The following is a 14,916-nucleotide window of genomic DNA, read 5'->3' on the forward strand; positions in this document are numbered from 1 at the left end:
TGTGAAGTGTCTTTGTGTGTGTGTGTCTGTGTGAAGTGTCTTAGTGTGTGTGTCTGTGTCTGTGTGAAGTGTGTGTGTGTGTCTGTGTGAAGTGTCTTTGTGTGTGTGTCTGTGTGTGTGTGAAGTGTCTTTGTGTCTGTGTGTGTGTGAAGTGTCTTAGTGTGTGTGTGTGTCTGTGTGAAGTGTGTGTGTGTCTGTGTCTGTGTGAAGTGTCTTAGTGTGTGAGTGTGTGTGTGTGTCTGTGTCTGTGTGAAGTGTCTTAGTGTGTGTGTGTGTGTGTGTGTGTGTGAAGTGTCTTAGTGTGTGTGTGTCTGTGTGTGTGTGAAGTGTCTTAGTGTGTGTGTGTGTCTGTGTGAAGTGTGTGTGTGTGTGTCTGTGTGAAGTGTGTGTGTGTGTCTGTGTCTGTGTGAAGTGTCTTAGTGTGTCTGTGTGAAGTGTCTTAGTGTGTGTGTGTGTGTGTGTGTGTGTGTGTGCCATTTCTTAGAAACACCTAACTGATACCAAGCAGGCCACATTTCTACCTTCTGAATTTCTTCTTCTGTTATGTGCTGTGGATTCAGAGAAGCCATTTTGCACATCACTGTCGTACTGAGTTATCTGCGTATTTGTGACCTTTGTGTTTGGGGTTTGCCTTTCCCCTCTGACCTATCATCAACGAGGTGTTCCAGCCACGGAAGAGCTATTGGCTGTATGGTTTTTGCTAATTACACTGTTTTTTCTAAGGGATTAGTGTGTGAAAATACTTGGATGATCTCCTAGATGAGATGCTGGAACCAGCATGTAAGGCACCAACAATCATAACGTCCATAATTGCTTAGAATGACACCTGATCTGATGCGTAGTTGAACAGTAAGTGAACACCCTGTGTGTGCGCTGTATGTATTCGGTTGCAGCTGCATGATTCAGCATTTGTAGGAGCAGGCTGTTTGCATTGACAAGCAGGTGTGCCCAATAACCTGCCCATTGACTATGTGTGTATAACACATGTAACACTGCATGTAGACATTACACTCAATTCTTCATGCTTTGGTGTGTGTTTCTCCTCAACATTTGTCTTTCAGCATCTGCTGCCCACAGCTATAGCTGTTGTACATGTTTTTCATTCTCAAAGGGTTATTTAACATGTTGAAAACTTCAGTTTCGTGGAACGCCTCCATCAGTTACTATACGAGTTTGTTTCCAAGGTGACACACACTAGCTGTGAAAGTCATCCTTAGTGGCTCTGATTGCATGTTCTGAGAGTGATAAGGAGAAGGGCACTTTGGCTGTTCAAATACAAATACATGTTTGGGACACTAGTTAATGTACACAGATGGAGTGCATAGTGACTTTGTAAATCCTGAAACACTAATAGCGCTTTCATAGTACAATGATGCTTCTGGTGTGTCTGTGTCTGTGTCTGTGTCTGTGTCTGTGTGTGTCTGTGTCTGTGTGTGTGTGTGTGTGTGTGTGTGTGGAACAGGGTGCAGCTGTTCTCTGTTGTTCTTTTCCCTCAGGGGTCCTGTTAGAGGACAATTGAATCTTACCATGGCTGCCTCACGGTGGTGCTCATTTGGAGCTGTGCTGCACAAATCATCCACATCTGACTGGCTGTCGGCATCTTCCTCCTGGCCCCAGATTCAAAACTCAGTCACTGCAAAAGCCCTCTCTGCTGTGGATACTGCAAAGCAGCAGATGGATATTTTTAGAGTCTGATAGCGAAGTGCTTGAACCGGATTAGTGTGTGGATTTTTTCCTCTCCTTTTATCAGTCTCTTTATGATGTGAATATCATATTCAGCAGCTTGCCGTCTCAGGTCATTCTGTTATAATCCCCCCATTGTGGGAGTGGGGTGCTACTTCTGTAGAAAATAAGAATGTGGAATAAGCAGGGCTGCTCTGTGGCTCTGGGGTAGCTCGCTGCTCTGGGGTAGCTCGCTGCTCTGTGGCTCTGGGGTAGCTCGCTGCTCTGGGGTAGCTCGCTGCTCTGGGGTAGCTCGCTGCTCTGTGGCTCTGGGGTAGCTCGCTGCTCTGTGGCTCTGGGGTAGCTCGCTACTGTGTTTTACAGCAAGCGTTCACCTGCAGCTACCTTTAAACTCTGCATGTAGGTAATTTAGTTGGGTAGGGAAACTGCCATGTTTGTGGAATCTGTTGCCTTGCAAGCGATGCACTGATATCGGTCCCAGTGTGGGAAGCCAGCCAGAGGAACCGGGAGGGGCCCAGGCTCAATTTAACGTGCATCAGGGTGCAGTGGGAGGGGGGGGGGGTGTCCTTTCTGTGGAGGTCCATTCATGGCGATCACCTACTCTCACTCACCTGCTCACTTGGAGAGTGTCCTCAGAGAGGCCGGCCATGCCGAGCCGAGCGCCCAGGTGCCGTCCGCTGCGCCTGCTCCTCAGGCCCACAATAAAGGAATTACTGTCCTCCCCGCTGCTGAGAGTGGAGTCGCCCCCTGTAGCTCTCCTTCCTTCATTTCCCCTCCTGGTGCTTTTTCAGTTACACTCCACACACCTACTGCCGTGCCAGAGCGGTTGTATCGGGCGTGGGGGTGATCAGCAAGAGTGTGCCGTCTGCACTGCTGTAGCCTTTTTTTGGGGGGTGTGGGGGTGGATTTGTTGTGATCCAGATGTCGAGTCGTGCCTCCCCATACTGGCATGTCTTCTCCTCACCGGCTGCAGGTGTTTCCTGCACGTGAGCAGTCCCGGAGTATGTGTATGCTCAAACGTGCCTGTGCTGTGATTTTAAATATTGAAACTGTCCCCTGTCAGACGAGTTTCAGGGAATCCATGACCCCCGACCTGCCCTTTCAACAGAGCGGGCAGTTTGTCAGCCGCCGACATGCGCGTGCCGCTTTTCGGCAGATTGTGTTTCAGATCGCTCTCAGCGCAGTGTAAGTAGTGTCAGTCGGCTCGTGTCAGCTGCACGGCTGCTGGCGAATGCGTGTAACACAGACGCGCCGACTCCATGGGGGTGCAAACGGTGGCTGGATAAACTGAGAAACTCTCCGCCATCACTCTGGCTTGTTGTCAGTTCTGCCAACTGTGCCGTTTTCCCTCTTGGGCCATGACAGCTGTGATGTGTGGTTGAGGTGCATTTTTAGCACTGGGGAGTGTATTAGAAGGTCTATCTTTCCTCCCGGTAATAAGACAGCAATTGGACCCGCATAGGGATTCCTAGGCTAGCCAGGCCCCACCTAATCCCTCCCAGAACTCCCAGAGCTTTGCATGTGCTTTCTTTATAAGTGCTCTTCATGCAGGTGCACCAATTTCTGGTTCAGCAGTGGCAGCCTGGTTAAGGTGGTTTGCCTGATTTTTGGTGATTGGTGATTTTTCACACCTCCAAAACCACAAGCTTGCCCTTCTTGAGTTCTGCTGGGTTGTTTGTAGCATCCTCGGTATTGTTATCATTACTGTGTGTGTGTGTGTGTGTGTGTGTGTGTGTGTGTGTGTACAGTATATTTATATGGTATGTTATTTGCTGTATTTTTTTTTACTGAGCAAAATAGAGTCATTCTGTTGGGTTTATTTGATTGTTGTTTTTAGATGTATTGCAATTTTCTCCCTGCCATACTACTGCTTTAAGGCCCATGCATCCTTTGTAGATTTTCTAAAGCACCGTGGTATGCTTATGTAAATGTCTGGCATGGTCAGTCGTGACCGGTGTGTTTCCCTTCAGACACCCCCTGTGGTGATGCGCGGACCTGGCAGTGTCTAAGGGAGGCTCACGAAAAGCAGCATTTCCAGTGAAGTCTGCAGTGCGTTGCTTTCAGATTTCTGTTCTGAATTTTTCTGGCAGATTTTGAAATACTTCGCAAGAACTTGTAAAAGTTAACTTTATTTGGTTAAAATGGGGTGCGAAATGTGTGAGTATACAAACACTACTTTTGGGTATACTTTTTTTAGTTTTGATTTTTTTGTTAGATTATTTTGAATGACAGCAAATTCCTGTGGTCTTGTACTGGGCAGATTGTTGCGAAGATCCATCAAAGCGACATGCCATTCCTCAGAGGGCACTCAGATGTGCCCCATAAGCAGGACTGGTTTGACTTGTTGGCAAGCATTACCTCAGAAGGTGACAGGCCGGGTCGGCAAGACAGAGCCTTTCCACTGCATTAGTCACTGCTCCTTTTCCTCTTTGATTCTTCTAGACACCGTGAAAGGTGGGCACTCCGCTGTCTGTTTTAATGTCTGGAGCTTTTCTTTTAATCCCTTTGCTCCATGGTCCAAAGATGGTTTTCCAACCTTCCGGATCTTGGTGAAAAACATCAGGAAGTAGGATGGGGGGGGGGGGGGGGGGGTGGGGGTTCTTGTTGAATCTGCTGGCTTCTCCCTTGCCACCTTCCGCCCGGCTCCCTCCTCCCCTGCCCTCCTGTCTCCGGGTACATTGGTTATACTCGTAAAACCCTCATGAGATATACGGTGGCAGAGAGAATAATATGTCTGAATATATCAGCCTCAGTCCACCCCGTGCAAATTCAGCTTTACGGAAGTGTGCAAAGTGAAAGTAACTTTCTGCTGAAGTGCGTGATTTGGCTGATCTGGTCCATCTCACTGAAGTTTGTGCCTTATCAGAGTCCTGCCTGTGAGTTGGGCCGTGATGTACGTGGGCCCCTTGTACTGGGCCTTTTGAAGGCTTTACACTGGGTGCTGTCAGTGCTCTGTGTCTCGGAACAAAGACCCTTTTAGAAAACAGATCAAGGCCCTGGCCATGCGTTCGGTTACCCACTTCTGTCCTTTGTGCTCAGTGCTGGGCTCATTTTGGCCGTAGATCAGGCCAGAATAAATGTTAATGTATAAATCTACGTATCATTCTGACCAATAAAGGGCTTGTTGTCTGCCCCTGCTTGTTGTCACATATTAGATTACATTTTATTTCCTTTATGCTTTACTTTCAGTTTTATCTCCTTGACTGCAGAAGAAACATTTTACTTGGTCAGAGATTGTTTTGGTCCTCGCTGTACTACACTGCCTACGTATAATCTGTTAATCTGTGACTAGCGCGATGTGTCACTCTGTGCTCAGTGAATATCGAGGTCTCTGACCTCGGCATGTTCCTGTGTTCAACCTCGGCCATAATCCTGCACTGTGACGCCCATCCTCCTTCCACGGAGAGAGAGCTTGTTTGCGCCAGTCATCCGGCCCAGCTGGAACGGAGGCTGCCTCTGTCTCTGAGCTGTGGCCACACCCAGGTGGCTGAGCCTGCCTGGGTGCCTTTAATGGCGAGGGTGAAACCAGCTGAGTGACAAGGTTATGGGTGTGGAGCCAGCGTGTCGCTGTCTTGGCCTCCTGACGGAGTCAACAGCACAGCAGTGTGAGGGGTAGGCAGCAAACAGGGGAGGGGATGGAAGGTGAGGCGAGGCGAGGCGAGGCGCCAGGCTGTGTACGGGACATCCTTCATTGTGCTACAACATCTGAGGGGTTGCGCATGTGGTTCTTCCTGATGGTCCTGTTTGTACAGGTTTATCCTGGAAGAACTTGGGCCGTGGCTGTTCAGGGGTCCGTGTGCGAGCCTGTGTGTGTACGCTTGTGCATACGCATACCAGAGCTGCGCCCTCTCACTCAAAACCGCTGGGAAGCGGAACAGGTTGTTTTCACAGTAAACTCTGTGACTAGTCTGGGGTAGACCAGCGAAACGATACACTAATCGGGATTCAGCAGGAAGTGTAGCTTTTATGGCCTTTCCAGTGTGTTTTTTTTCTTTTTTTTTCTTTTCTATAAAAAAATAGCTAGTCCAATAAAACTTGTGGGGTGGATCGGTGGCGTGGTATACAGCGGCGTTCGGCTGAAGCGAACCAGCACGAATCCTGTTACTGAAGTGTCACTGACGTAGCCGCCATCTGCTCTTGTAAGTCATACTTCCGCTCTTCAATTATTATTCCTATCTGGGATTCTGCAGTGCATGTGTGTCTCTCTGACAGATTGTTGTGTTTGCTGGAGTTTAAAGCCCCAGCAGTCAGCATGGCAGTGGGCTCTGCCTAGTGTCTTAGGTCCATTTGATCCCATTCCCTCCCCCCACAGCACAGGTCTGGTATATGCGTGCTGGGGGTGGCTACTCAGGCCCAGATGCAGTTCTTGTTTTCTCCTCCCAGGTTTTTAAGTTTTATTTCTCTCATCATACACTGTACATGTGTGCAGTGAAACGCTCTAGTGTTTATGCCTCTGATTTGTTTCGGTGTCAGTGTCCTAGTAAATAGACTTTCAGACGCGCTGCCTGGTGTCTTGCGCTGAAGGACTTGCCTCTCTCCTACACATTGCCATGACCTGCATCAGTTCTATAGACCATCAGGCCCACAGGGCAGCTTGGTACACTAAGGGGTAAAGTGGGGCATTCTGGGAATTCTGCATCCTTGATTTCGCTCAAGACGGCTGTCCTGTTCCTGCTCTCTAAAACACACACTGGTTTGTAATTATATCTTTGTGTGGACTATCCATACATTTCTATGGGGAGAAAACGAATCACAACATGATGACCTTAACCCCTACCCAGCCCTAACCTTAACCATAAGTAACCAAACAAAATGAAAGTCTTTTGGCATTCTCAGTGACAGATTTTTTATAAAATTGAGTTTCCCCTTGTTTGCCGCGTTCCCTGGTACGTTCCAGAGCATTAATCTCTTTGCCACAGTTAAGAATGCCGGCTTCACCCATCCACACCAAACGCTTAAAGGCCCTTGCACGTGGCAGACATGAAAGGTTATACAGCGACACCTGGAAGAGCTCTGATAGGGGTCGTCCATGGAGTTGTCATTCTTGCTTACTTTTCTGTGTAATCTTTATCTCTATATATTGTGGGTTCTGGTTCTGTCCCACTGAGACATTTGCCTTTTTCACTTCTTTGTAGGATTTCTAATAAGCAGCTGAGTGCCCGCCACCACTAGGCAGACCTAACATGAACTTTGTATCTTCACAAGGAGCCCAGCGTGATCTCTGTGACCGTGAAGGTTGTCATTGACAACGGTGTCGCCTCCTGCCAGTGTGGCCTTCGATTTCCCCTGCAGCTGATGTCTGGCTGGTATAACTGCTTTTCCTGCTCTGTGCAGGGTATGATAGCTGCTGCATTTCCCCATGCCACTCATGCCCTTGTCCCAAGCTACCCCCCCCCCCCCCCCCCCCCAAATAACAGCCAATCTCACAACCCCATATTCAACCTTTTAATGATGGGCCTCAAGTGCACAGGCTGTTTTGGAGCAGCCTGTATGATTGGCAGGGACTATGCCAGGAGATGTTCAGGCCTCGATCTGCCTGAGCTGAACCCCTCGGCTCAACTCAACCATGAGAGCTATTTATAGACGGCGTACCCGCGGCGTAAAACCAGAAATAATCTGGATACACTGCCTGGAGCTGCCGTCCGCTCTAACACAACGCCTTGCATGCATATTAAGCTTGCATAATTTGTGAGTAATCCAGTGGCAGGCGTGGTCTCCGTCCTGCTTGATCGGCTGTGTCACTGGCGTTTCCTGTTTCATGTGAGTAACTGTCTGTCCTCCTGTCCTTCGAGAAACGTGCAGGATCTGCCGCATGCCGATCGCGTTGCATCTTGAGTAAGGGAGCAGGCTGTGCAGCCACCACAGCTCCAAGAGGATGTGACTGCTTGCAGCTCCGTCTCCCTGGAGCTGCATTGCAGAAGTGATGCGGGAGGGAGTGTGTTTCGGGCAGCGTGTGACTGTTGGGGCTAGATGAGCACCAGGGTGCCGCCTTGTAAGGGAGACCTTTCGCCGTCGTGACATTCAGAGAACCTCAGTGGGTGTCTGAGGACGTCCTCTGGATCGGTGCTGATCCCTTCCCCTGCGGGAATACGCTGCGGATTTGTGTGCGGCTTGTGTAGTGGATGCGGTCTGATGCACCGTGACCCTACCAGCTGAAGAAAACCCAACGTTTAAAAATTGTAAATGTATAGATGCTTCTCTTCTGTGACAATGTGTTTTATTACCCTGCTGCTCGCATGACGTCTCATAAGACCCCATCCTCTCGTTTCGCAGAGTGCAGCAATGGAGGAGACGGTAATATGGGAGCAGCACACAGTGACGCTTCACAGGGTAAGTGTGCCCCTCTTTTTCTCTCCACCTCCTTCCGTTCGTTCATCCCTCCTTCCCTCCCTCTGCCGCTGGTGCCTCAGAGCGGCAGCTGCAGGGTGCGTGCTTGCGGGCCGCACAATAGCTGTGAGAAGCAGATGTCAGGAAGCTGTAGGGAGGAAGGCAGATCGAGGCTCTGTCGTCGTCCTCCGGCTGGGTGGCACGGCTCTGCCCTGGGCCTGTGAAGAGGGCTGCTCTGGCACCCACAGGACATGGGGGGTGGGCTGGGTCAGGAACACTCTCTGGGTCACAGTACTGTACTGTGATGTTTCCCCCCACCCCAACCTATTTTTTTTTTTTTTCCGCCAAAAATATGATGGTACTATCCGGGCTGAGTGCATCTGGTTATGATGGGGGGGGCAGTTGATTCTAAGGCAATTTTAGCATTTTATTTATGCCTTTTATTCGCAATTATCAGTGTAACAAGCCTGTCCATTGTTAGTGGGGAGAAGTGGACCTGCGAGTGAGGAATCGTGTTTCTTCCTCCCTTGCATTTTTCACAGCACGCTGGTCTTGCCCGCCCTCGGTGCGGAGTATCCGGGTGAGGGAAATGACCCTTTGCCAGGAATTGTCTGCCTGTTTGATATCCCACAATGCTGTGTGTTTGACAGTAACTGAATGGAACTGTTGAATAAATACAGTTGCCCTCAGTTACTGGCATTGCTATGAACTGTGTTCTACTTCCTTACGTCTTTATCCTAGAAATAAAGCCTTGATTACAGCTGAAAGGTGCCCCTCATACCAAACCTGGCAGAGGCATCTGGAATTACTGGTTTACCTGGAGGGTTTCTAGGAAAAACAGGCCTGGCCTATTTTGCTTGCGTTTATATGCTATACGTTTATCTGCAAAGGAATACTTCTCACATGACTTGGTTGCTTGGTGACAGTCGATGTCAGTCTGCTCGTGCTGCCGCTAATCTAATTAGCACAGCTTCAGGTGTGAAGATCCGGCCTTGTTTGTTTGGTAGAGCGGCCCGTCCCATGATGCACGGCGCTGTGATCGATCGGCAGATTGCTTTCTCCTCTTTCTGAAGCAGCATGACTGCAGTACAAACACGTTTTCACCCGTCCTTATTTCCTGCTTGGTTAACTACTGATCTATTTAAAATTGTGGAAGCTCGTATGAGCACTCCATGTCCCATGCAGCCCTGGGGGGGGGCAGCGTAGAGACGCTGGCACGTGATGGCAGCAGCTCCTAGAGCAGCCTGCGTGTCAGGGGAGTGCACTGCTTACCCCAGGACCTGAGGGACTGCGTCGTTTGCCTCTGCATTTTCTGCACTGTAGCAGACCTGCAGTGTCATGCATATAATTACTATTTGTCTGACATATGCACGTGTGCGCAAACATGCAGTCACTCCCCTCCACGTCAACGTAAGGGTGCAGAGGACCTTAGGGGTTTCTGTTAACAAAAACATGGTGTTCTCCTGAAATTCAGCGATACTAAACGTTGACGGGTGGTGTTTGCATTTAAGAAAAAAAGAAAACAAAAGCTCTTGTTCCTTTAGTGGCAGAATCAAAAGGCATGTTACTGTGCCTCAGGTATAAACTGAGTGGAAGGTGCTTGTTAAAGGTGTTTATTAAATGTTCACTTATTTTGAGAGTTTGTTCTGCTGAGACTGTAAAGTGCTGCAAGTAATCACTGAAGTGGTTCTATGTAACTGATCTTTCATATATGCGCATCATTCTTAGCTAAGAAGCTGCAAAACGAATAATGTATGTGCTGTCCTGCTATGCTTAATCTGCAAATCCCGCCCTGATTTAATGCGACGCAGCAGTCATACCGCCAGGTGCACGCAGTGAGGTTCGGGGACGTAGACCTCCTGACAGTCCTCAGTGCTGCAGTGCCCTGCTTGATAGCTCGTATTTTTCTTGATTTGGGTTCTTTATGGCAAAGCTGCTCATCTGCGTCTCCGGTGTCTCCTCAGGCCCCAGGCTTCGGGTTTGGTATCGCCATTTCCGGAGGTCGGGACAACCCTCACTTTCAGAGTGGAGAGACCTCCATCGTCATCTCCGACGTCCTGAAAGGAGGCCCAGCCGAGGGCCTCTTGCAGTAAGTCTTCGCTTGTTTTTTTTTTTTTTTGTTTGTTTATATGGACGTCTGTGTTCCGCATTACGGTGTGCTGGCATGCGGTAATTAGGAGAGATAATCACCTCCTTTCGTAAATGCCCTGTGAGAGCAGCCAGGGGAAGTGAAGAAGCTGTACTTTAGTGTGTTTTCTGGGACTAGGAAAGAATGGAGCTCTGTCCTCTACCGGCCCATTACCCTTCCTGCTCGGCCTCTTAAGACATGCCAGCACCGTTCAGAGTGACAATGCTGCATTGTTTAACTCTCTGGTAAAGTCTTTACCTGGGTGAAATCGGGAAATGGGATCAGACTTGTGTATGGGAGGGGGGCGGGGGTGCCGTCTTTCCGGACGTTTGGGGGGGAAAAGTCCTCACTTGAATGTTGATTCCAGAATCCCCAGGGCTTAGAATGGGTGGTGCTCAGAAGTGTGTGTGTGTGTGTGTGTTTGTGTGCACGTGCACATGTGTTTTTGTAATTATTACATTGTGGGGACCGTATTTCCCCACAATATGATAATAATTTGTAACTTTTTACATTGTATTGGTCCCCACAAGGATAACCTCAATATTACAAAAAAATCTGTAACTACAATAAAAAAACTAAAAGTCTTATAGTTTGCTTGGTTACTTATGGTTAAGGTTATGGCTGGGTGGGGGTTATCGTGTGTACCCCACCTCAGACTCTGCCCTCTGGTGGTCAGGCTGCCTAACAATCCTCCTCCTCCCCACAGGGAGAATGACAGAGTTGTGATGGTCAATGCTGTCTCCATGGACAATGTGGATCATGCTTATGCTGTGCAACAGCTGCGAAAGAGTGGAAAGAGTGCCAAAATTGTGAGTATGACACACCTCCCCTTTGACAACCAGAACCTCCTCTTTGTTGACTTGGCAACTTTCACCGAAATGGGGTCACCTGTCAATTATTAAAAAAAAAAAAAACTGCAGCCTGAGACAAAGACAGCCGTGCTGTGCATGGGCTGCATGACCTGGGCCCGGTGACCACCACCGGGGCTCCATTCTGTGCCAGTCAGGATGGGCTGGGGTCTCTGGGCATCCCCATCTCTGGGGTGTCCTCTGTGTGACCGTCGGGGGTTGCTGCCTGTTTCCGTGCTGCCAAACTCCTTAGATGGAACCCAACTCTTCAAATTCTAAACGCTCCACATACAGATGCGGGTCCACGTGTCAGCCGGCGTGCGTGATGCTGCCGGTGAGACTCACTGCACTCTCCTGTCCCTAACGTGCAGACGATCAGGCGCAAGCGGAAGGTGCAGATTCCGGTGGCGCGGCACGGGGAGAGGGAGACCATGTCCGAGCAGGAGGATGAGGAGGATAGCTGCGAGGATGAGATGTACGAGAGACGTGCGGATTCCGGCGCCTACGCTGGGGCGGCTGCAGGGGCGACGGCGGCAACAGTGGGGACCACCGGCAGCCGGCGGGGCGAACGCAGCCTCAGCCGGCGGGACCGGAGTGCATCACGAGAGAGGAGCCTCTCGCCGCGCTCAGACCGCCGCTCCCAGTCCTCAAACCAGGCCGTGCGTCCCGCCAGGGTGACCCTCGTCAAGTCCCGTAAGAATGAAGGTGGGCACCGCTGCAGCCGGCCGCGCTCAGTGGGGCAGGAACCCAAAACGCGGAACTTGTATGTTTCTGGCCTGTTACTACAGAGATTGAGTGTAATATCTTATGCTTTGGTGTCTGGTGTGGAAATAAATGAAACCGATAATTCTGCAGTGGAATGACAGGCAGTAGGCCTCTCTGCTCTCCTTTAAGCTTCAGAGGTGTTAATTAGCAGCGGAAACGCTGTACTACTTGTTAATGTGCAAGACGTGCGCGCGCACGGTTAGGAATGTATGTTTGTGCACGAGTGTGAGCTTATATGTGTGCACGTGTGTGTGGAGGTTATGTATATATTACATTGTCCGCACAATGTGATGGTAACCTGATTTTTCTGTCTCAATTTTATAAAATTATCGCTGCAATCAAAAAACTAAAAATGCCAAAAGTGTTTTATTTTGTTTGGTTACTTATAGTTAAGGTTAGGGCTGGGTAGGGGTTAGAAATGAATGGAGAGTCCCCACAAAGATATAGATACCGTTTGTGAGTGTGTGTGTGAGAGAGAGAGTGAGAGAGATGCGCTATACCCTTGGGAAGGCATGAGCTGCAGTAGCTGAGCGGAGCAGGCCGAGGGTCTGCCCTGGAGAATAAGCGAGACACACGCCTCTGTACCTCGCTGAAGCCATTCCCTCCACCAGGCCCAGACGTTCACATCCTCTCAGAGCACATGGGGCTCAAAATGTGATGAACGCTGGCTGCTTCTAAGGTTGTGCCATTCCCACTGAATGGTCTTTTGCCACGAGGCGGGTTCTGGAAGCCTCTATTGGCTTCTCCAGGGGGAGAGGTTCTGTGAATTTGTGGTCTGGTTGGCAGCCCACAGACCCCCACGTGGTGTAGCTCCTTTCCGGTGCCACCAGCCTGCTGGGGGGTCTGAAACAGGACTTAAACAGGACTTTTTTTCTCTCACACTCCTGAAAATCTTGTAGAGTCTTTGGGGTATTTTTGCGTAAAGTCCACTTTGGGCGCTTTCCCACAGCACCAGGCACCAAACTTTTGGTACTTTGAGAAAGTACTGAAAGTACAGTACTTCAAGGTGTAGTTGCTGGTGCCGAATGACATCGTAACGCAAGGCAGGGTGTTTCGTACTCAATTCCATAGTATATTATAGGGCTTGCCGATGTGCAGTATTAATACAAACATCGCATGTTATGCACATACAATTCTTACATCGCTAGTCAGCTATATTAAAATAAAGCTTTTCCTTACTTTCAATTCTGTCTGGACATTATAGGGCTGGGGGGGTTAAAGTTTTGCTAAAATATTTTTACTCTGTCATATGGAAAAAAAACCATAGCAAGCTTTTCAATTATAATTATTATTCCTTTTATAGATTCTTATATGTTGAAAGATCAGTTTAAAGTTTTACCTTTGCTGCTTTTTCAGGAGAGCTGCATGCTTTCTCAGAGACGATCAAAATCATGTTCGTCCTTGCCGTTTAAATCAATTGAAGACGGGTTTGTGAGAAATTTATGAACTCCTTTTGTTTTATCTATACCTCAATATTTATTACAACTAAATTACATCGCTATGTTCATAACAAAATCACATCACCAGAACCACGCGCATCACCAGAACCATGTTTGTATGTCTCAGCGCAGTCTATTTGCATAACCTAGCGACAAAGAAAGCGTTTCAGGTTCCACCCCAGAGTACTGAAGTTCCAGAGTGGTACCCCAGTTCGTTTGGCACTTTCGGTAGTGGAACGTTTGGTACTGGTATTCGACCAGAAGTCAATAGAAAAGGGAAAATACTGAAAGTACCGTACCAAAAGTACCACACTTGGTGCGGTGGAAAAGTGCCCTTCGGCTCTGACATTCAGCTGCTTCACACTTGTAAGCGTGACCAGGGTTCTGTGCATGCTGGGGGCACAGGCCTCCCCATCTGGGGGTGTTTTGCTAATGGAATATGCGTTCCTGTCACCCCCCCCCCCCTCCCAAACAACAGAATATGGTCTACGCCTGGCCAGTCACATATTCGTGAAGGACATCTCTCCTGAGAGCCTGGCAGCACGGGACGGCAACATCCAGGAGGGCGACGTGGTGCTGAAGGTGAGGGAGGCCCGTTCGGTAACACTGTAACCCAGGTCTATGTCTGTCAGCAGTCCCCCTACGTGGCCTAGCTCCTCTGTGCCGGGAGGAAATATCCATGGGAATAGGAATAGGAATATTAACCTCACACTAAATTAGTTTTGTTTTTGCTTTTAGCACGGAGCTGCTTCGATAAGGAATTCTGTTATGTTGTATCACCATTACTTGTAGCCATCAGTAAATGGAAGGCTGTACTGCAGGAGTGATTCAGACTGGCTGCATGAGTTTTTAACTCCACGCTGGCTGTGTACGCTGCCTGCGATGCGTCTGCTTGCTCGGTTTGCCCTCTGAAGAGGATATTTATCATTATATGTCAACACACCCTCAACACTGGTGGAGACGGGGAGTCCATCTAGTGTGTGAAGCTTTGGGCTGAAGGTCGGCACTAGGCCGGCTTCTGTGACGTACTGACCCGGCACCTTGGCACATTCTGCTGACTTTATTTCCTCTCTAATGTAGCAAAAAAAAAAAATACCCGCAACTTTATCCTAAAAATATACGTTCTGCGGAATCCTTTTTATTTTCTTTCTTTGTATGTTGTGGTGTTGATCCTCATTCCTTTTCTCTCCTAGATTAATGGAACAGTGACCGAAAACCTGTCCCTCATAGATGCTAAGAAGCTTATCGAGAGGTCAAAGGGCAAGCTGAAAATGGTGGTGCAGAGGGATGAGAGGGGGACTCTGCTTAACATCCCTGCTGTGGACGACAGCATCCCATCTGGCAATGCGTCTGACAGAGACGGTGTGGATCTTCTCTAGGGGTTATGGGGAGGGGGCAGCCTATGCGTATTGGGACTGATGGGGAGTGGAAAGGAAACTCTTTGTAATGGGAGGGTTGAGCAGCTATATTCCTGTGTTTGTTCTGAACCTGCTTCTGTTTGTGAAACTTCTGACCGTGTCAGTCTCTGCTCCACATGTGATGTTTGTTCTGTGCTGTATGACTTCCTTTTGGGAAGTTTTTATCTGACCCTACATGAAGGACGTAATCGGTAAGCAACCTGTTAGGTCGTGTGAGAAAATATCCAAGATGATGGCAGGACTGAACTCGGAGAAAATGGAATGAGCTTTTACATGCTTCCCTTCCTGTTCTTCCTCGTGTCTCTGGT

The 14,916-nt window shown here is 48.9% G+C and overlaps 1 protein-coding gene across 15 annotated transcripts in view; it reads left to right on the forward strand.

Moving 5' to 3' along the window:
- LOC111835101 (tight junction protein 1-like) overlaps positions 1-14,916 on the forward strand; it is a 118,156-nt gene that overhangs the window by 81,700 nt on the left and 21,540 nt on the right. For 13 of the 15 annotated variants that reach the window (XM_023795041.2, XM_023795044.2, XM_023795045.2 and 10 more), the window contains 6 exons: positions 7,957-8,013; positions 9,975-10,099; positions 10,845-10,947; positions 11,358-11,691; positions 13,669-13,772; positions 14,384-14,552. In XM_023795041.2, coding sequence (XP_023650809.2) covers positions 7,957-8,013; positions 9,975-10,099; positions 10,845-10,947; positions 11,358-11,691; positions 13,669-13,772; positions 14,384-14,552 — 892 coding nt within the window. Of the gene's footprint in view, positions 1-4,843; positions 5,823-7,493; positions 7,863-7,956; positions 8,014-9,974; positions 10,100-10,844; positions 10,948-11,357; positions 11,692-13,668; positions 13,773-14,383; positions 14,553-14,916 lie in introns of those variants that run through there. The other 2 variants (XM_023795054.2, XM_023795055.2) reach the window with 2 other exon arrangements.

This window comes from Paramormyrops kingsleyae, chromosome 11 (genome assembly GCF_048594095.1).
Source record: "Paramormyrops kingsleyae isolate MSU_618 chromosome 11, PKINGS_0.4, whole genome shotgun sequence".
Classification (NCBI taxonomy): Eukaryota; Metazoa; Chordata; class Actinopteri; order Osteoglossiformes; family Mormyridae; genus Paramormyrops; species Paramormyrops kingsleyae.